The sequence below is a fragment of the Anarhichas minor genome, unplaced genomic scaffold, assembly GCF_050575085.1.
Source record: "Anarhichas minor isolate MPS153535 unplaced genomic scaffold, ASM5057508v1 ptg000016l, whole genome shotgun sequence".
Classification (NCBI taxonomy): domain Eukaryota; kingdom Metazoa; phylum Chordata; class Actinopteri; order Perciformes; family Anarhichadidae; genus Anarhichas; species Anarhichas minor.
In genome coordinates this window covers 3,681,026-3,701,138 of record NW_027466462.1, presented here as the reverse complement: position 1 = coordinate 3,701,138, position 20,113 = coordinate 3,681,026, and the positions used below count along the sequence as shown (strand labels likewise).

Sequence of the window (20,113 nt, the reverse complement as noted above, 5' to 3'; positions counted from 1 at the left end):
GCAGACAACTCCCCTCGTCATATTATTATTTTCCTTGCCTGATCGCTTGATCCCAACAAATCCTTAGACTTGAGCATTTGAACTTGATCTAAATATCATTTTACTATGCGGCATGGACACATCGCCACTTAATCGCTTATCTTATCTTAAGGCTTGGTAGTTCACTTCCTTCTGTGCTCACATATGGCTGCACACAAACCTCAAGTTCTGCTTAATATACATGCATTGTGCGGAATACTCAGTGGCAATCGGGGGGGGGGGGGGTCCCCACTACCCAGTGCCCCGGTGTCAAGTCTTACCCAGACTCAAAATGCAATATACAAGAGGTCATGGGTGTAAGCCAAGCCAATACCTATAGGCTATTGCCTGAACGCTTTGCACACACGTCACCAAGGCTAATATTGTGAGCGATAACACCTCTGCCCTGCAACAGAATCCCCTATGCATGTTGTGGCTCTGGCTGTCAGTGTCATTTAAGGCGGAAAATCCTTTTTCTCTCACTCACTATTATTATTTGTGAATAAACCAATTTGCATGCAATTGTGGGCCTTATCATGCAAGCACAGATGGACACACTGACGCATAATGAGCAGAGAAAAATGCTGTTTTTCTTTTTTTTTTATATTGTGTGGCCGAAAATAGCTCGTACCAGAATGCATAAAGAAAAAAAGATAAATACAGTATTTTTAAGTATTTGCTTCTCAGGGCCCAAAAAGTTCCCCTCCTCCACCGACAGGATTCTCAGTAATGGACCGAATCCTAGTTCCAGTTGTATATTTTAAAAGTCCACTGAACATGCTCTAATTTGTGTTTTCACTTTTGCAACCCCTCTTCTAGGAATATCTGATGACAGGATGTGGCTAGCTTCATCCTGCTCGGTGGTTTTCAGAAATGGACATTTACCTTTCAGAACTTTCGCACAGATACGGCTGCTTGCGGTAGTCTGTAGATGTGTTGTTTGTCTTTACTCTTTGTCGCCTAACAGAAACAAATCGAATGCACAACAACTGGCTATGATTTACAAAAAAAATCGGACAAAAACGCTGTTATTAAATCCTCATTTTTAACACTCTCCAGTTATGTTCTCACTGATGTGCCTATTGTTAATCTCGCAGTGTATCAGGCCAGACCGCTTCTTCTGCTTCTTCGTCAACAGAGACCTCCCCCGCTCTCCACCCTCTCTATTCTTTTTTTTTTTTTTTTTTTTTTAATTTTTTTTTTTTTTTTTTTTCTCTTTAGGAGTGACTTGTCACAGCACAGTTTGACAGACTAGAAGAGGAAACAGACGTTGTATCTCTCCCCACAGAGATGGTTGGTGGTTGCCTGAGCTGCTTCTTTACATACATTTCTGTGCTCCTTCTCTGGGTTTGCCTCCACGGTATGTACGCCTCTGCTCTTAACTTTATGGATTTTTACTGCACTATTTTTTTATTTGCTTGATTCACTCTGTCATGTGCTTAGAATGGAGCAGATTGGTCAAGATTGAGGAATTTGCTGGATGTTTGCATGTCATATCGGTACAGTCTGTCTGTGTGTGTGTTAGCAGCTGCAAGACGTTTAAATGGCTCCAGTGAGAAATGCAGCTGTGGCTTCAAAGCCAGTGACATATTTAAGAACCGTGACGTCCAAATTCAAGAAATGAACTCAAGGCGCCAATTGTGTGTGTTTAAAGATGACTGACAAACATTTACTTCTCTCCTATACAATAAAAAAGCCATAATATGTGCATGTTGCTCAACATTTATCATAAATTGGAGCTCCCGACTTGTTTGTTTATGATCTGATTTCATTGCATCTTGTGGTTTTGAGTTTGCAAACATGTGTTTTCCTTTTTTTTGGTACACTGTCAGCAAATTTCCTGCTTCTTCTACTTGGCTAGAAACTTTAAAACCTTTACGCAACTCTGGGATGGGTCATCCTGTCTGTTGGCGTTACTTCCTCTTTGAGGATCAGTTCTACTAATGTAGTTTATTCTGATAAAGAACAGGTCATACATAAAATCATTGCAGGAGGTGTGAACCTTTCTCAAACTATTTGCAGAAGTAGGGGAGTGTAAGTGTTAAAATGGCCTTGCTGCTGTGTCTTTACAGCTCATAGATACAGGCCATCATTTCAATATTGTGTCAGTATTTACTTACTAGCAAGCACATTGTAGTGGATGTTGCACTGGAAATGCTTGTGGGCTTGTTGTCAGATTCTCACACAACATGACAGCAGACACATGTGAAGTGTCCATTTCCTGAGAACCCTCCGTCAGCAGCAGCGTTGACCAAAAGTGATGAGCAGCACAGAATAAAGGCAGCGCGAGACCTTTGTCACTGTGGCTGCACTGCTTTTTCTTTGGAAATGAGGCCATGGTAACTTGGACAGCGCTGAAGAGTAGTGTTGTGGTAAATTATTAGATTGACACAAGTGTCAGCTGCTTATACAAACGATTGATTATGACAACAATGGCTTTACTAAGACTAATATATATTTCCAAATTTTATTTTTAGTAGGAAATCTGGAAAAAAAAGTACTTTTTCTAAATGAAAATGACAAAAGTGTGTGGGTGCAGCTCCACAAACCAAATGAGAATTCAAAATATGACTCATGCGAGTATTTTCCTTTCCTACCCCCTGATACAAGTGTAGCTAAAACTATTTGATGAAAACACTGTTACAAGGAAACCACTGACTGTTGACAGGAAACAAAAGCTGAAGGAAGACATTTTGTTTGCTGGAGGTGTATCACATCCATAGACTGTGAATAAGAAGTGAAGGTAGTCGCCTTGAGGTCAACCATTGGTTTTGAAGCCTCGACTTTGGCATTTTGGCCGTCGCCATCTTGTTTTTTTGCAACCAGAAGTGCAACCGAACACTGAATACGACATGTTTTAAGCAAACAACATGTAACAAATAACTTTCATGAACTGAAAACACTGCGAAAGGGTTCAAATTGTAAGACGAAAACACGGATCACTCCCAGACTAAACAACGCTGTGGTAGCAACCTGTCAATCACAAGGTAGCCACGCCCTAAAACATACCCTGCTTTATCATCTATTTCAGGTGATTTGGACCTTTTTGCTCTCGCTCTATGAACATTGAAGACAGCCTCTCCTAATGTTGAGAACTACATTTGACAGTGACAGTGCATTCTTTGTTCATGTGTTTCAGATGTGGAGGCTTCCAGTTGTGAACATAACATCCATAAAAAGGTTGGAGACACTGTGGAGTTGCCATCATGCTTACCAGTAGAAGGGGTCAGCAGTGCACAGTGGAAATATGGAGAGTTAAAAATAACACAAGACAAAAATGTTATTAATGTTTCTGGAGAACATCAGTTCAAGGGCAGATTGGAACTAAACCCCTCAAGTTTTAATTTAACAGTGAGACGACTGACTGTCCAAGATTCTGGTAATTTCAGTTTTATCTCAGCGGTGAATGACGCACAAAGGCCTACAGTCATCATCACTCTGCTAGTTCATGGTAAGAACCTCATAATTGTATATCAATGATAATCTATTATTAATATCTTAGTTGGTTGATGGATTGATTCATATAGAACAGATGGCACAACAGTGGAACCAGAAAGCACTCAACACATGAAGAGGTTTTCTGTTTATAGCTGCGTTTTCCGGGCTCTTCTGACCACCATAGTTATTAGTTAATTATGTCTGATATAATGGGATGCACAATTCCACCTCTAAAAATGATGTGTCCCTCACTAGAGCCCATAACTGCAGCCACTGTGACTTCCAACTCCACCTGGAACGCAGTCAACGAATCCTGCACAGTTTTGCTGGAGTGCAGTGCAGCCACTGACAGCAGTGTCACCTACAGCTGGGCCGTGAGGAACCAAACCATGAGTGGCTCCAGGCTGCGGTACAGCATCACACCTCAGGACGGAGACACCGGATTCACCTGCACAATTTCCAATTTTGTCAGCGAGAAGTCGACAATCAAAACAGTGACGTGCAGCAACGGTACGTCTGACCCATCGAAAACAGTGAAGTGCAGCAACGGTACGTCTGACACATCGAAAACAGGTATGTGCAGATAAGTGATTATAGTTTAGTAGTATACTAGTTTCATAATGCTTTTATGAATCATATGGTACAGAGGATAAAGAGGCACAGCAGGTACGGCTATATTTGACGTATATCTGTACTGATATTTAATATTTTCGCACATGCATTTAGAAGAGTCACATTACAATGTGACCTGCCAGAGTCATCTGCAATAACTATCTGACTAGTGAGAAAGACAATGCAATCGTCTGATTATACTCTGTGTCGGGCGATTGAAGTTACTTTTCCCTCTAAGTTGTGTGAAGCTTAAACTGAAAGTCTCAAATGTTACTTCCAGATGTTTCCTTTCAAACTATAGTTGAAACTCAAATTTACTATAATGTACAAGAGTACAACTACACCAATGTTGTCCTGACTAGTCATAATTTAACATGCATTTACTCCACCAAAATTAAAGGTATTTAAATGTTCTTTTTGGATATCTAAAGCTGCGATAATACATTGAAGAGTTATGACAAGTAGAGCCTGGACGCTGAGGAGGCATTAAACAAAACGCTGTACTCGATATTCTTATACATTGTCAACAACAAATGAGAAATCGAAAATTTTGATCGTGACAAAGTTTTCTTCTTTTTAATTATTTTAAATACGTTTCCTGCTTTTATTTCAAGTCAGATATCATGCTACAATATCTGTCATTTGAATCTTGTTATATAACGGCCATACAGGACATTGTCACCAAAAAAAAACGTGCACAAATGTGATCCCAATAACTGATAACACCATTATTTCGCAGGCCCAAACTTCCCCGTTCTCCTGGGTGCGGCGGGAGGAGGTTGTCTGATGATTGTCGTTATAGTTGGAGTAGCTGTATATGTTTGTCACTGCAAACAAAGTCAAGGAGGTAAGAAACGTCATGTCAGCTTTTTTTAAATTCCTGATTGGCACATCACCGTTTTTTATTTTGCTTTGTTGCTTCATTAAAATCCACCAACAGGAAGTGACTCAAATGACCTCACATTGTATGCTGATATCACCGAGGTTGCGCTTGAGGCTGTAAGTATGCTTCCGTATTTGCACGCATTGCTTTGTTTGCACAAATCAGTTTTAAATAGATATTCGATGCTTTGGTTTTTGAGGATGAAATACATGTTTTACCCACTCTGCTTGTGATGCATGCTCATTTAAACTTCCAGGGGACTTCATCTACCATGAAGCCATGCACAGTGTATGAAACCATTGAGAACAGAGTCGACACAGTCACACCTGGGGTAAGAACAACACCTTTATCCTGGAGGTTCTTGCAGATGAGACTGAATTTAAGTTTACGACATACTAAAGCATGTGGCTACAGTGTACTTTTGCTTCACTTGTATTGATTATAAATACAGATATACATTAACAATATTTGTTTTTTGTCTTTTATTCCCTCCTTTTGTCACACATCTAGCCCCAGACTGTGTACGACAAGATCCAGTTGGGTCGCATGAGGAAGCCCTCTGTGTCGCCCTACCAAGAGATTCCCTAGAGGGTCACAGCACAATGTACAGTTTACATGTCCTTTGAGTTAGAAACAGAAGTAGATCAATATTCATGGTTCAGAAAATATGTAGAAAATATGTATGGTTAATATCGCAAAGGAAGCGTGCAACACAGTGTCACACTTTTGTACATTTTCTATCTTTGGCACCTTTTCCTGATATAAGACAAACATAAAACGTCCATTATATTTTGAGAGCAAAGAGCTCTAATTGTATGAACAGTGTTGTAAATTGTGTAAATACAGAGATTCTATTTTTATTTGTACCTCTTGGGGGTGTTTCAGCTTGTGCAAAGGTGGTCATATTAAATTACATTTACTGTCATTAAGTCACTCTGTCTCTTTTTGCAAGCATGTTGTTTAATCGAAGGGTTTTGGGCGGTTATTTGAAATGAGACACCGATTTATCAGAATTGTTGGATTGGATTGGATAGACTTTAATCTCCCTGAGGGGCAATTTGGTTGGCAAACAGTAGTCAACACAACAGATACACACCATACAATAGATAAACACATTTTTAAAATACATACAACAGCAGATTTTTTACCATTTTTGACATGTTTTGCCACATATGAAAGCTAACATAAATAACTTTTATCACATGTAACTGTACTATTTGGTAAAAAAAACATTTTGTATATTTATATAAATTCATGCACCTACTTTAACGAGCGTAACAGTAAAATAAGTTACTCTTCCACATCAATGTATTTACAATACTTCAGTCACAATGGTAACATGGACAGGAAACAATAAAAGCAATTACAATACAAACAAAAGAGATGACATAACAGTAACATATACATAACACTGCTTTTTTGAAAGGTGTGTACAAAGGTGCTTGTATACTTATGCAGAAACATGTTCCTCGGGACTGCAGCACCTCCCAATTTCCAAAGTTAAAAAGTGTTTTTACAAAAATAAAAAGTTCCCATTTGACCGGATAATAAAAAAAAAACAAGTCATGAGAACCAGAGGAAAAATACTTCATATCCTTAACAGCAGTACAATAAAGTGTAACCACTACAATTGAGAATCTTTCAGTGTGTTGGATCTCTGGATTTTTTTAAACTGTCCATTGTCCACTGTACATTGTTTTAACTGACCTAACATGACCTAAATACATTCATTTATTTCATTCATTTGTTCCTCTCACCGCTGAAAAGGCAAACTATAGCTACTGTCAGAATACTTCCCAGGATGCCTCCGACCAAATAAGTGATACCATATCGTTCCCTGAACCAAAGATCTGGCTGAGGACGCGGCGAGGGTTGAGGCTCCGGCTTCTTACCTGAAACAACATGGGAGAGGCAACGAGATAATTAAGGAAACACATATAGAATGGGTTTCTCAGAACCACATTTTCCTCATTTAAGTCCCGTTGTGACCTTACCGTCACACTTTGAAGTGATAACACTTGAGGCCTTCTCCGTGTTCCTGCAGGAGGTGCAGGTTAATTCAACTGGCTTCTGGGTGGTGTTGAGTAATGCGAAAAGAACTGCGGAGTTGTCGTCAGTATTAGTCGAGCTGTAGGCGGTCCCGCTCGGAGGTATTCCCTGCCAGGACAATTGTACACCTGTATCCGTTGAGTGACATTTCAGCAACCTGTGGCAGTCTCCGGTTTCATGTGCAAAGGTCAGAATGGTCGGTTTCTGGAGGCGTTCTGCAGAGGGTTTCAATTGGAATCGTTGATTAGACGAGAGGATGATGTCAATCCCATTTATTTCATTGTTGGTGTTTTAAAAGTCAAAGTAAGACAGAGCCAACCTACCTAACTGTGAAACCACAAGATGACAATATTTATTTTTACCCATCAACATGTGTAAAAGCCTCACAAAACCTAGAAATGTGTGTCAGTCTTGAAAGCTAGTCGCACTTACGTCTCACTGTGACCTTAGCCTTGTTTCCGCTGGACTGTCCTTTAGTATCGATGAGGTCTACTGTGTATTCCATGGCATCCTTTGAGGTCAAATTACAGATCATCAGGTCACCTAATGAATTAAAAGACACATTGAGGAGACTGGCCAAGAGAGAAACACAGTAAGCGTTCCTGTTTACTGACAGGAGCTATTTGTCTCTTACCTGTAGTGATGTTGAGACTGAGTCTCCCTTTGTACCGAGCGAATCGATCGATGTTCTTCCTCTCGTTACGATAGGTGGCGATCCAGGTGTTGTTTGGGAATATTGACCACTCGATTGAGGAGAGCTTCCATGATGGGTCGGCTCCTGAGGGCAAGGTGACGTTATCCCCGAGGTACCCAAAGACCTCCCTGGGAGATTTAACTGGTGCCACTGTAAAAACAATAAAAAAAGATCTTTAATGATCTTTTAAAGCAATATGGCAAAGACAACTATAGCACAAACCTTCTGTTTACTATGTTAACCCTTTAATGTAGGGTGTTGGCTGGCTTACATTTGCTAATAAGCACTGAACACAAAGTACAGCTGAGGCTGATGGGAACGTAATTAGTTTCAGTGTTAAGTATTGGATAAAAGGAAATTACGACTGGTGGTAGATGAAAGGTTAGAGGATAAGACTGTACTAAATTTCATGGCAATCAATACAATTGAGATTTTTTAAATAAAAAACAAAAATGTCAACATCATGGTGGCGCTAGAGCGAGGGTATGCAACCTCAACCAATGGCTCACTAGCAATAAGTGTGCCAGAGAGTGTTTTGGTGCCTTCTCATCCGCAGGCCAAATGACCTCTTTCACAGCCATGGCAGTTGCGCGGCAAGTTATTTACGATAGTTTGATTGATTTATGATTATTTTCGACATATATATTATGACGAATGACGACTTTTTGCGACGTACTATTCTATGACTTTTAGTGATTATTTTTCAACATGCTACAATATCACTTACTATACTTGGACATACTATACTAAGAGTGTTTCCAACATAACATACTATGAAGTTGAATGACTTTTTAATTACATTTTTTGACATTCTACTCTCTGACTATGAATACATTTTTTTCATGTCACAAAATCATAGAAAAGTCATAGTTTTCGGCATACTACACTATGGCTTTATGACTTTATTGTGACTTTTTTCCACATACTATACTATTTTTTATCACTTTTTTCGACATGACTTTTATGAAGTTTGTTTACATATACTGACTTTTTTTGACATTCTATACTAAAATCTCTTTATATTTTTTTCCGACATGCTATATGTCGAAAAAAGTCATAAGAAAGTCACAGTATAACATATCGAAAAATGTTCATAATATAGCATGTCGAAAAAAGTCAAAGTATACTACGTCAAAAAAAAGTCAAACATACTATGACTTTTTTTGACATACTATTGAATGACTAGTTGTATTAAAGCCTATGGTGTACTATAATACAACATTTTGACTTTTTCATTTCCATCCTATATTATAATTTTGTTCACATTTTCTACAGCACACTAAACTTCTGAGTTCTGACGATTTCATGGTACACTACACTTTGACTTTTGAAATAACTCTTTGTGTGACATACTATGAGAGTTTATTTTTGTATGATATAGATACCAGGGGTTCTCAATGTTCTGATGACTGATTGCCAATTTAGGGAGCCAGGACATGATTCAGGGACACAAAACCAAATGTCTTTTCCGTTTCACTTTCACATGAAATTGTCGAGTTGTGGACTGAAATGTCTAACTTTAGCTAACAGCACTATCATTAGTGACAGAACGTAATTCCCCTGACACTCACAAGGTGCCACTATTACCATGCAACATGTAGCTTTCTAGTTATCAGTCCTGACCAGATGTACTAGGTTGTGCCGTTTGAGGGAGTAGCACTCTGGTCGTATATTAAACTTAAATGGAACGCAGATGATTAAAATATTTTCAGCAATGTCTGTTTAAAATGTCATGGTAATCCAAGTAATAGTTATCTCAGGGTGGACCAACACATTTTTAGAGCCAAACGGAGTACAAACTGTATCATTTGGACATTTTTCAGGAGTAGATGTAAATACAGTATACATAAAATAGTATATTTACGACACATACTCAAAACTTTCAGCATGTGCAAGTTAATTTTGAAGATGAGAAATACACTTTGCGAGTTCCATAATTGACATACTTCCTGTATTGTTCGTGGCTGCATGCCCAGAGACGTGACCTATTCGGTTCTCAGTTGTCATTTAGAATATTGATATATCTTTTTTGAAAATGCCATAAAGCCGCTGGTGTTAATGATATTTTCATAAAATGAAAACAGGACCTACCGTGGAGGAACAGAATGAGGAGGATTTGAAGTTTCATTGTTACCGAGTGGCAGCACACAGACGGAGAGCTCAAAGACCCTGGACGCCTCTTCTTCTTTTTTTTTCATAAAAACCACGTGCTGCTGATGACATTCCAACACACATTAAAAACTCCATGCAGCGTCTTCCAGGAGTGACTCAATATTTTGGATTGGGTGATAAATTCTACACGTAGATTTAAAAATACATTTTACACTCTTGATATCAAATGTATCAGCCTGAAAAAAGACAAAAACATCCTAATGGTACTTTTTGGGTAAATTGACCAGTGGAAATACTGAAACTGAATACTTTCTGTTGCATTCTGTAGCGTCCATATACTTTGTATTATTTCATAGTATTTAGTACTTGGTTTCGTGAATTCCAATTGTTTTAGGTACAGGACGCTGTATAATTCATAGAGTAATGGAATGGTAATGGAAAACGTCATTCTGGCTTCAACTGTACTCCCCCACTGAGGTGTCACTTCCTGAAAAGAAAAAATTAAAGAACTTGTGACTAACATGAGACAAATAACTTTGGGTGAGATCATTTATTAAAAACATTTTACAAAAAAAAAAAACAACACAGCATAACAGTAAATAACAATCTTGCTTTCAAAGACAACGTTCAAGAACAAGTGTTAGGAGCTTATATCGAGTACAACAAAGTGATCCATCGAAAAACAGGAAACACAAAACGGCACCAAAAAGTACACGAGAACTGCTTTGTGATCGGCACGACAATCTCTATGTGTAGTATAAAAAGGACAAAAGACACACTAATGTGCACACGCATCAACCCATGGCCGGATTAACCTGCTGGGGGGCCCCTGTTGACCCCTGATATACAGCATAGGGCACAAACTACTGTGAGAAATGTGTCTATGAATCAACAGACAATTAAATGGCAAGTATTTTGCCTGACCTTTTGATTTTGATTCTGCACCTTCTAAATAAAAAGAGTCCAGCTTTATCTAACGGCTTCTATTAATTGATGAAAAAGTGGCCATGTACAGTCGTGTAAAAAAGTGAGGATGCGATATAGATATATATATATATATATATATATATATATATATATATATATATATCGAGATGCATCGAGATGTGGCAGTTGAGTTGCGTTGTGGGTAATGTAGGCACCACCAGGAAGAAGAATATGTGGAATAAAAAAAAAGGCAAATCTCTGGTTGTGCTGCATCAGGTTTTCACTGTCCAATATTATCGGAGTGCAAGGCTAAATCGGTGAAGTACTTTTTATTAAAGTATTACAATTTGACACAAGACGGGGCCACGAGGGTTAGGCAATGAAGGGCCACTCTTGGATTATATCGCACTTTAACCGTTTCAATTCCTAAACTTTTGAATTAATCAAATCAAGTACATGGAGGGGAACCTGGGGCTTTTGGGTCACAGGCCATGAGACAGTTGGCCACTTTGTCTGGTTAATGACGCAGCCACGCTCAACCACACACACAAATTCACACACTATGCAAAATATCAAAGACGATAATTAACATTAAGCTGCCTAAAAAAAACAAAGAGCACATTGGCGATACTTGGCTGTAATCCAATATTCAAACCTCATAGGTAGAGGTGACAGCATCTGCCATCAGTGTGACTGGTCATAAACTGGTCCTAGAGTGTGCTTAGAAAGCTCTATTCTTCCTCAGTGCAGGAGTGCATAATCTGTAGGTGATTCAACGAAACCTGAGCAAGAAATATTACAAAACAATTATGAAATGCTCGGTCCATCAAGTCCATCCAGTGTTTCTTACTTCATACTTTCAGTGGAAACTATGCAGAAAGCAGTTCAAAATGCAGTTTCAGCTCCGTTTGATTCAGTCAGCGTATCCAGTCAATGTTCAAACGGGGAGAAAGGACCAGGAGACCGACAAGTCAGTTCCCGACTCTGCACATTTGTTGCCTGTAAACGCCAAATTCGCAAAAAAAGGGAGAAGTAGGATTAAGCTCTGAGCTAAAGCGAAAGGCTCTGAAGTCGGACTGTGCGTTCACAAAGGTCAGCGGACGCACAGAAGACTGTTTGTTTTATTTACCACGGACGCTCCACATCCTACATGGGTTTATTCTCTCGAATAAATGTCATACGTATGAATTACAAATGTGGCTAAAATCCAATTTTATAGACTCAAGCGGTCATTTCAGGTTTAAATCGTTGTCAAAAAAAAATGTATTTCACTAAATGTGTTTGAATACTACAAAACGGAACCAATACAAAATATCCTAAAAACAGGAAGCAGCCAGCAGTGCAGGCAAGTGTCTAATGTTATGTTCGTTTGAGGAACAAAGGTCAGATATCACTGTTGCCTTGACTTTTCTGTAACTAGTTTAGCCATGTCATTTGGGTGTTGCACTTATCAACCAATAGAAATCATGAACAATATCTAAAAAAAAAAAAAAAGGTATAAAAAAAGATACCCTGAAAGCACTAAGATTAGTATCTCCGAGTCCCCATTCTGCTACACAGACGTCTCTGACTGGAGCTTCATGACAAACTTGTGTCTCTTGGGGTCAATGAACTCCTCGCCCAGGCGCAAGAAGGGGAGGGGCGCCACTGTGACTACCAGGGAGAAATCGAGGCGTCTCAAGGAGAAGACTTGGCCTTGGCGCAGAGCAGCAGTGACGGGCTCCTCGCTCACTAGTGTCCACTGGCGCCCCCTGGTGGTGTCCAGGTACTGGAGGGTGGGACCGGGGCTGAGGTAACGCTCGAGGAAAGCCTGAGAAGGAAACATCAGAAATGCAAATCAGTTTATGAATAGTTGCACTAATGCACCGTCAGTATCTGTTTCATGGGGCGGAGAGATATAATAATATATATAATAAAAAGTAAAACATAACTTTCAGAGCTGCAAATAAAAAAATCCTTTTTTCAAATCAATTTCAAATTTCCACGCTGTCAAGATTTATGTTTACGTTTACTTTTAAGAAACTGTTCATCAGTGTAAAGTAAACTGAGTCAACTCAGAATGTGAAGGAAAAAATGGGGTTAAATGCAAAAAAAAAAGCTTCATAATGTGCAGACAACTAACCAGTTTTTGTTGAAGAAACTGATAAATTAAAATACAAAAAATAAATTAGACAAAAAAAGTGATAAGTTTGAATAAAATAAATGCAAAACAAATAATCAAAAATATAAATAAAATGAAAAATACAATAAATTCAACACAGAAATACTGTAAAATAAAACTTTAAACTAGCGTCCTTACCTTTGGGCTCATGTTGTGCGTGACGCAGAACTGCAGGTGGTTGATGATGCTCTCCATGCTGTGGTAGGACTGCTGCCTGGTGGCGCGGAGGTACTTCTGCATGGCCCTCGCCATGGGGGCAAAGATGGCTTGGGCCGCCTCCCTGGGGTCCATCACCTCCCGCGGGTGTTTGGGGGAGGACGCGGTCGCGTCTTCGTCCTGGTGTCGCTTGATGTGGGTGAAGGCTTCTTCTACCGCCACCACCAGTCTGGGGAGGAGAAACGGGAGAGTGAGCGAGACGCTAACTTAAAATATAAAGCCGCTTTTATAGATAGTCTTCATATCAACAATGACCACACATAACGTGTTGTATGCATTTGTGTCCTCACCTGGCCTTGCGTTTGCGGACCCTCCGCTCCACCTCTGCCTCCTCGTAGTAGTACTCGTTGTGGGAGTTGTCTCTTCTCCGAGCAGCGGCTGCGATCATAGTCCTGGACTGTCCCGTAGAGTTATTGGTGCTGTTCTCTGTCGACAGACATCAAAAAATAAAGCTCCATACAATAAACAATTCAATATATCTCATACTGCAGACTCCCCTGTGTCATTATCTCATTGCTAGCGCAGGCAACATACTACCAATGTGTCATCTCACCTTCCCCCAGGTTGTAGACCTTGAAGGCAGACATCTTCTTGGAGAGGATGGACTTGGGCAGGTTGAGCAGGGCGGGGTTATAGACGGGGAAGTCACTGTAGTACTGGTCCAGAACCCAAACGGCTGCCCGCTGAATACTAGGGGGGTGGGGGGGAGGAAAAAGGAAGAGAACTTCCCTTTAACTGGCATTTTCATTTGAAAACAAAGTGCTGTTATCAGTGTACATCACCTTTGAACAAGCAGACAGTTGGAACATGTTAACATGCAGATAAAAGGGAAGTGGTGAACCAGAGGCGGAAACAGTCACTCCCACTGCCGCACCGAGGGAATGTTAAGCCTACCAGGCTAAAAACAGCTCTGACAGAGCGATGACGGAGGGCAGGAGCGGCATGATGAAGCACAAAACGACCATCTCCAGTTGGAGGTTGACCTTAAAAGCCATATAGTAGCTATAGCATGCAGGAACTGATCCGCTTGGGAGAAGAAAAATACATTTTTTAATTGACAATGTCCATTATGTCCATTTTACTGTATATTTATTTTGCTGTAGTGCCGTCTATAGATGAGGCAAAAAGAGTAACACTTTGCTGGGAAGGTATTTGTAACCATGTGTCACCTAAATAGGGTTGCTGAGTGTGGGTCAAGAGTTGCAGCTGCCGTGCCGGGACTCCCCTAATGTTAACAATATGGCGTCATCCAACACCGCGCCCACACAGGCGGTAACACGAGCAGCATGTTAGCAGAGCACAAGCAGCAGCTTCTGTCCTCCATCTGTGTTTACACAGGGATGCGTTCAGGCGGAGTATTGAGCACGCGTGTATGCATGTAGCTCCATCATGTGGCTACATCATCATGCATGTAGCTCCATCATGTGGCCGGTCTAGACAGCTGGATAGGATTCAAATAGAAGCACATCTTCACCGTCGAGCACGGATGACTGAAAAATGCAGCTGAAATGCTTCCTGCGTAGACATGACGTAAACCTTTGAAACGTGTACTTTGTTTGGCCGCACGGATAAATCTTCTTGATGATGGCTATGGTTTTTTTCTAAATGAATGAAATGTTTAGTAAAAAACGAATTAACTAATTTAAAAACCCCGTAATAAGAGCACATTTAAAATAGAAATATTTTATAAATAAGAATGTTATTGCCTCTATGTTCCCCACACTAACCTGAGATGCCCCACGTTGTAGAAGCGACTAGCTCCATCTGTGGTCCTCACGACCTTCAGGCAGAAAGCCGGCTGCAGGTGTCTGACCTCCAGCAGCACCAGCGCCAGGTACTGAATGAACAGCAGCGCGTCCACCAGAGACGCCGCGTATCCCACAATCCCCCTGTAGTCCGTCTCTCTGGGCTCCAGCACCCGCACCCCGTAGAAGAGCCAATAGGACGCCACGAAGAGGAAGACCAACGCCAGCAGCAGGCAGCGGAAGATGAAGAAGCGCGGCAGGGTGGCTCTGGGCGAGCGCAGGAACAGCGCCCAGGTGGAGATGAGGAGGATCAGGAGCTTGAAGGCCAGAGAAATGTAGAGGCCCTCACACGGCGTGCCGCAAGGCTCCAGCGTATCCCGCCAAAGGAGCTGCGGGAGCGCCAAGAAGGCCAGAGGGGTGACCAGGGCGAAGAGGCCCAGGACGGCGCCCAACGCTGGGCTGAGGTAACGGCGGCACTCCAGCGGCGAAGAATCCTCGAGGTCCTTGGACATCCGTGTCAGGTCCTCGTTGGAGACGCTGTCCACGGAGGTGCCCGTGACCACTGTGGTGGTCTCGCCCCAGTTGTCATCCTGGAGAGAGAGAGAGAGAGAGCAGAGAGGAGATGAGCGTTGGCAGAAACGCGGCACAACGTGGCTTAAGAGAAACGATTGAAATCAAACTCTGACCCGGTCGTCTCCTCTGGTGGACTCGGCGTCCAGCAGCGGCTCTCCAGGAGCCTGGATGGTCACAGACTTGTCTCCCCGGATGCTGCTGTCGCGGCTCTTCCCGCGATGCCTGTCCCTCTTATCCCTGGAGGAGGAGAAGAAGTCAGATGGTTTAGTATTGATGGATAAACTATTTTTAAACCGCCTTTCCTGGCAGGTTATGTTTAATCGATGTCTTTTAATAAAAGTCCCAAATTCAGTTAGACTTCGGAGAACCTGCGGGCTTCTTACCTGTGTTTGCGGGAGCTTCGCGAGTGGGACGACTTGTAGGAGTAGCCCGAGTACATCGACTCGTTGTCCATGTCAGAGGCCGGCGGTGGGCGGGGTTTCCGGGCCCCTCCTGCCCACGAGCCGCCGCCGCCGCCCTTCTCCCAGACCACGCCCAGCTGGCTCTTACGATTGCTGATGGACTTGGTGGAGAGGGCCAGAGGGAGGCGCAGCAAGTCCACTTTACTCCTGAGGGAATCTATCTTGGAGGCCTGGGGGGGGGAAGAAGAGAAGAAGAGAAATAGTGAGTTTGTACAGAAGGGAGGCAGAAAGAGAAATGAGAGAGAGAGAGCGAGAGAGAGATAATTTGTCATAACAGACAGGAATAAAAGAGCCTCAGAGGGAAACACACCAAGAAGCAGCAACAAGAAGAGAGACCTTGTTAAGATGTTGGCACTCTGAGGTGTGTTTTCAGTCACACAGGACATAACCGGGCCCATTCTTCCAGATTAAGGGAGCTTTTTTTTATGAGCGAACTCAAGTTATTTGCCCCCCCCCCCCCCAGGAGTCTCCGGTGTGCCCGGCATGCAGGAGGAGCAGAGGCAGAACGTTCACAGCGTCTCATTTAGACAAACCCGCTGGTGCTGGTTTATCTTTTTTTTTAATTTTTTGCGTGATACATACTCGCCCGGACGCCACATTCCCCAACTGTCCCCCGTGGTCTCTCAGGGCAACAGAGCTTAACTACTACAATGGGGATGAATGGGAGGCTAGGGGTGAGAAAAGACAGGGGAGGGGGGAGTTGCCACAGAAACCAGAACAACAACTCTGCAACCCCCCTCTCTCATTCTCCCTCAAATACACACCTCAGAAGACAGGAACAGACACTAATCATTTACCAGGAGTCTGACTCTGAATCGGTTCCTGTCCTCCATTTTAACTTGACGTTTTGCAATTGGACGCAGAACAAACAGACTCTTAGTCCAATAACAAATCTCACGCTCTCAATTTGGGCCTTGACCTCCTGTGTCCGTCTGCCACATCAGACGCTACAGTGTTCGGCGATAGCTTTCATGTGATTCACACGCGGACCTCTCAGCTGGGACACTCATAATGTGAGGCTGCTCTGAAAACTGCATTTCAGTGCAAAAGGAGCTTCAATAATTCACAGAGTTTCTCGATCCCGGTGACAACATCTACAGCGTTTTCTGAAACGTTTGCATGAAACATTTAAAGACAGATGCATCCATATTCGTTTAATAAAAGATTGGAGAGACTGTGCATACACCGAGAGTTACCCGGGGGCTTCACATGTTGCAGCTTTATATAAAAACTCCTTGGATCTACAAACCGTCCGTACTGCTGGAGGCCTGTGAGGGCAGAGGGAGAGATGAACGCAGCTAAATATGGAGCCTGTAAGAAAAATGATCTTTGCTGCAGCTTGTGCAGACTTAACAAGCCTTATTCATGAGCAGGAACTTACAAATCTCTAAGTGTATGTCGGCCAAATCTTGGGCCAGACAGCACAGAACATGAAAGTAAAGTCAGAGCTTTAACCCGACGTAACATGAACAAATCCGTCTCTCTCTCTCTCTCTCTCTCTCTCCCACCCGGTTTTGAGACAGTCAATCCCATCGATCTCTCCGATGAGCCTCATCCACTGTAATCAATCCACCACTGATTGATCTACACTGGTTTCCACGTTGAGCATCATCTGGGATGCTAGAGGCCCCAAGTGCAGTGTGGAAACAAACTGGCCAGGACAGAAACATGTTACAACACTGTAAAAAATGTGAACCACTCAGAAATACTTTGGCTAGAAGATGCTTGTCATGAAATATTGTGTCATAGGTTTTTCTGAGGTTTATCAAGTTTTTTTATTTTTTAAATAAGTCACTAAACTTGCATTATTACATGTAAACTGAGTGCAAGCGTATTGACTTTGTTGCCAAGTGAAATGTTTCCCTTTCCCTCTCATGTTTTGGGTGGAACATCTTGTTGCATGCGTGCAGCCTCAGGTTGCAGCCCGTGTGGCTCCCGAGGGGCCCTCCAGGCCTCAGGGCGGCAGTGGGCCGGCGAGGCGTGGCTGCAGCCTCGACACGGACTCCTTGAAGCAACCCAAAGCCCAGGCTTCGAGGCCTTCACGTTGCAAGGGCGCACGAATAACCGGCGACCATCACGGGGCAGTCGATTCAAACACCAGTGGAAACACACAGCGAGTCCGTGATTTGAGACAAAGCGGAACACACCCAGGATGAAGTGATGAGCAACAGACCGCACAGCAAACATTGATGTGGCCACAGGGAAGGAAACCTACCAGGGCTCAATTTGGCACACAGTGCGTAAAAGCGCAAAAAAACAAAACCGGTTAAAGTGCGCGGATAAGAACAATGAATAAGTGAGCTCCAAGCGAGCGTGGAAACCCGGTGATCGCGTTCACACTGGTGGTGAAAATCAGCTTCAGTGAATCTGTGATCGATACTGTTATCTGCCAACTCATCAGTCCTGACAGACCGCGCACAGCTACTGGAATCAAGAAAGTATTTGTGGAGAAAAAATAAATGGGGATTGAATGTTTTTGTCGGTTTTTTTTACATTAAAGCAGCAATCAGCCGGTGTGCTCGTGCTTATACACGAACAGCCCATTTTTACCCATAATGCATGCAGGAATGTCTTACCTTTCTATCCAAAGGAGGAGGGGGGGAGCTGCAAACCCGCAGCACAAAGAGACGAGCAGCAGAGCCGAGCAACGAAAAGTGCCTCCAAAAAGCTCCGCGTTCACTTTCTCCCGACTCTCATCCGCCCGCAGTCTCCACGCTCAACGGTGCAACTGGTTTCCCCCTTTTTTTTCAGGTGAACGCGATTTGTTGCTTTCTCGGCTGTTGAATCGCATCTTAAATCGAAGCCGCACACACACACACAGAGAAAGAAAAGGCAGCGACACGCTCCTCATCCCGGCTCCGCATCTGTTGTGTGCCGGAGCCCCGCTGCGCTGAGCGGCTCTGTGTGGACGTCCAGGCGGCCCCGGTTGAGAGCCACACACCGTCAAGTTACACAGAGTACACCCACAGCTTCCGGGACGGGATTTTCAAAATAATACCAACACGTTACAATGTAACAAACCCGACTCACAGACACATGCCTCAGTAGGATTCCGTTGTGCAACCCTGTGTTGTAGAATGACAATACGTTAACATTGTTATACTATAACAATGTTAACGTATTGTCATTCTACAATTATGATGGTGTTATTGCATTATTTATCTATAACAGTTATAGATAAATAATGCAATAACACCGTCAAAGCATTGCCACATATTTGAATTGCACATTGTATCCTCTAAAGAACTGCTCTTCAATATTACATTGAGTGGTTAAATCCATTAATAATTAACGTAAAAACAGACCGAAGAGCAACAGCAACGTCTGAACGTTGTGGCATCTTTATAAATTATTAATAAACATTTTCTCCTCATCTCAAAGTGAAAATGGTGTTTTAAGGTTGAAGGGATTCTGCTCCACGATGCTCTGCTTTTATATCATATATTATATTAAAAATAATTACTGTTGAATAAAGCAGCAATAACGATCGCCACAAAAATGTACAACAATGAAAGAAAGAAATGAAAAAGGGAATGTACCAAATTGTGTTCGGATGTTTAGATTAACATGGTCTACATTAGTTAGTAGAAGTTGTCATAATGTAAATGACTCATATAATTAAATGTACAAACTATAAATATATGAAGACAATCACGTACATTTGATTAAAGAAATCTGTTCAATATGACCTAGAAAAATGAGGTGGTATCTATATTGTAAATAAAAATAATTGTTTCACTTAATGTCTAATTTGACCACATAATGAACAGAAAAACATTTATTGCCTCGAGCTGAGTTCGGACAAATGTAAGTTATGTATCTGCTTGTATTTAAAAAGTACGTATCATACTAATATGTACACCTCTATTATACCGCTTAGACCTTTTGCAAACACTCTGCTTTTATTTTTACACCAAGAATAATTAATTTCCGGTCATATTCTTAGCAAATGTGAATTGACACATTTAGGCTTCACAGAGCATAAACTAGATTAAATCCATTGTTTTCTTTTCTTAGACTATTTGAGATAACAAACCAAGAGGATTTTTTTTTTTCCATCTTTAACCACAAATAGCAACTATAGCAATGAGTAGGCGGCTCTGTTCTCACTATCACAGGAAATAAAAGTGTTTTCTGGCATTAGTTTCTGGACAAATCCTCTCAAATTGGTTGATTTAGAAAGATGGTAGAAGTTGAAGTGGTAGAAAACAATTAACAATGTAA

General features: G+C 41.8%; 3 protein-coding genes across 6 annotated transcripts; 1 reads left to right on the top strand and 2 right to left on the bottom strand.

Moving 5' to 3' along the window:
• The first annotated feature begins 1,238 nt into the window (after positions 1-1,238).
• On the top strand, positions 1,239-5,876 carry LOC142950860 (SLAM family member 8-like). 3 transcript variants are annotated; one of them, XM_076092523.1, is made up of 7 exons: positions 1,239-1,378; positions 3,158-3,469; positions 3,712-3,966; positions 4,808-4,915; positions 5,009-5,067; positions 5,208-5,282; positions 5,462-5,876. In XM_076092523.1, exons 1-7 carry the CDS (start codon positions 1,309-1,311, stop codon positions 5,537-5,539), a joined length of 957 nt encoding a protein of 318 aa, XP_075948638.1. In that variant the 5' UTR covers positions 1,239-1,308; the 3' UTR covers positions 5,540-5,876. The 3 variants fall into 3 exon arrangements, with proteins under 3 accessions (XP_075948638.1, XP_075948637.1, XP_075948636.1); XM_076092522.1 differs by having other exon boundaries at positions 3,712-4,005; XM_076092521.1 differs by having other exon boundaries at positions 3,712-4,029.
• Positions 5,877-5,964: 88 nt separating this feature from the next.
• Positions 5,965-9,942, bottom strand: LOC142950862 (SLAM family member 9). Its single transcript, XM_076092526.1, has 5 exons — positions 9,786-9,942; positions 7,635-7,844; positions 7,433-7,543; positions 6,946-7,215; positions 5,965-6,843 (listed from the first exon to the last, which is right to left on the bottom strand). Exons 1-5 carry the CDS (start codon positions 9,820-9,822, stop codon positions 6,692-6,694), a joined length of 780 nt encoding a protein of 259 aa, XP_075948641.1. The 5' UTR covers positions 9,823-9,942; the 3' UTR covers positions 5,965-6,691.
• A 1,105-nt stretch (positions 9,943-11,047) lies between these two features.
• Positions 11,048-18,831, bottom strand: LOC142950847 (vang-like protein 2). 2 transcript variants are annotated; one of them, XM_076092472.1, is made up of 8 exons: positions 18,466-18,831; positions 15,812-16,059; positions 15,542-15,665; positions 14,838-15,445; positions 13,664-13,800; positions 13,401-13,536; positions 13,033-13,279; positions 11,048-12,543 (listed from the first exon to the last, which is right to left on the bottom strand). In XM_076092472.1, the coding sequence occupies exons 2-8, from the start codon at positions 15,880-15,882 to the stop codon at positions 12,286-12,288; spliced, it is 1,581 nt and encodes a 526-aa protein (XP_075948587.1). In that variant the 5' UTR covers positions 15,883-16,059; positions 18,466-18,831; the 3' UTR covers positions 11,048-12,285. The 2 variants fall into 2 exon arrangements, with proteins under 2 accessions (XP_075948587.1, XP_075948586.1); XM_076092471.1 differs by lacking the exon at positions 18,466-18,831 and having other exon boundaries at positions 15,812-17,385.
• Positions 18,832-20,113: the final 1,282 nt, after the last annotated feature.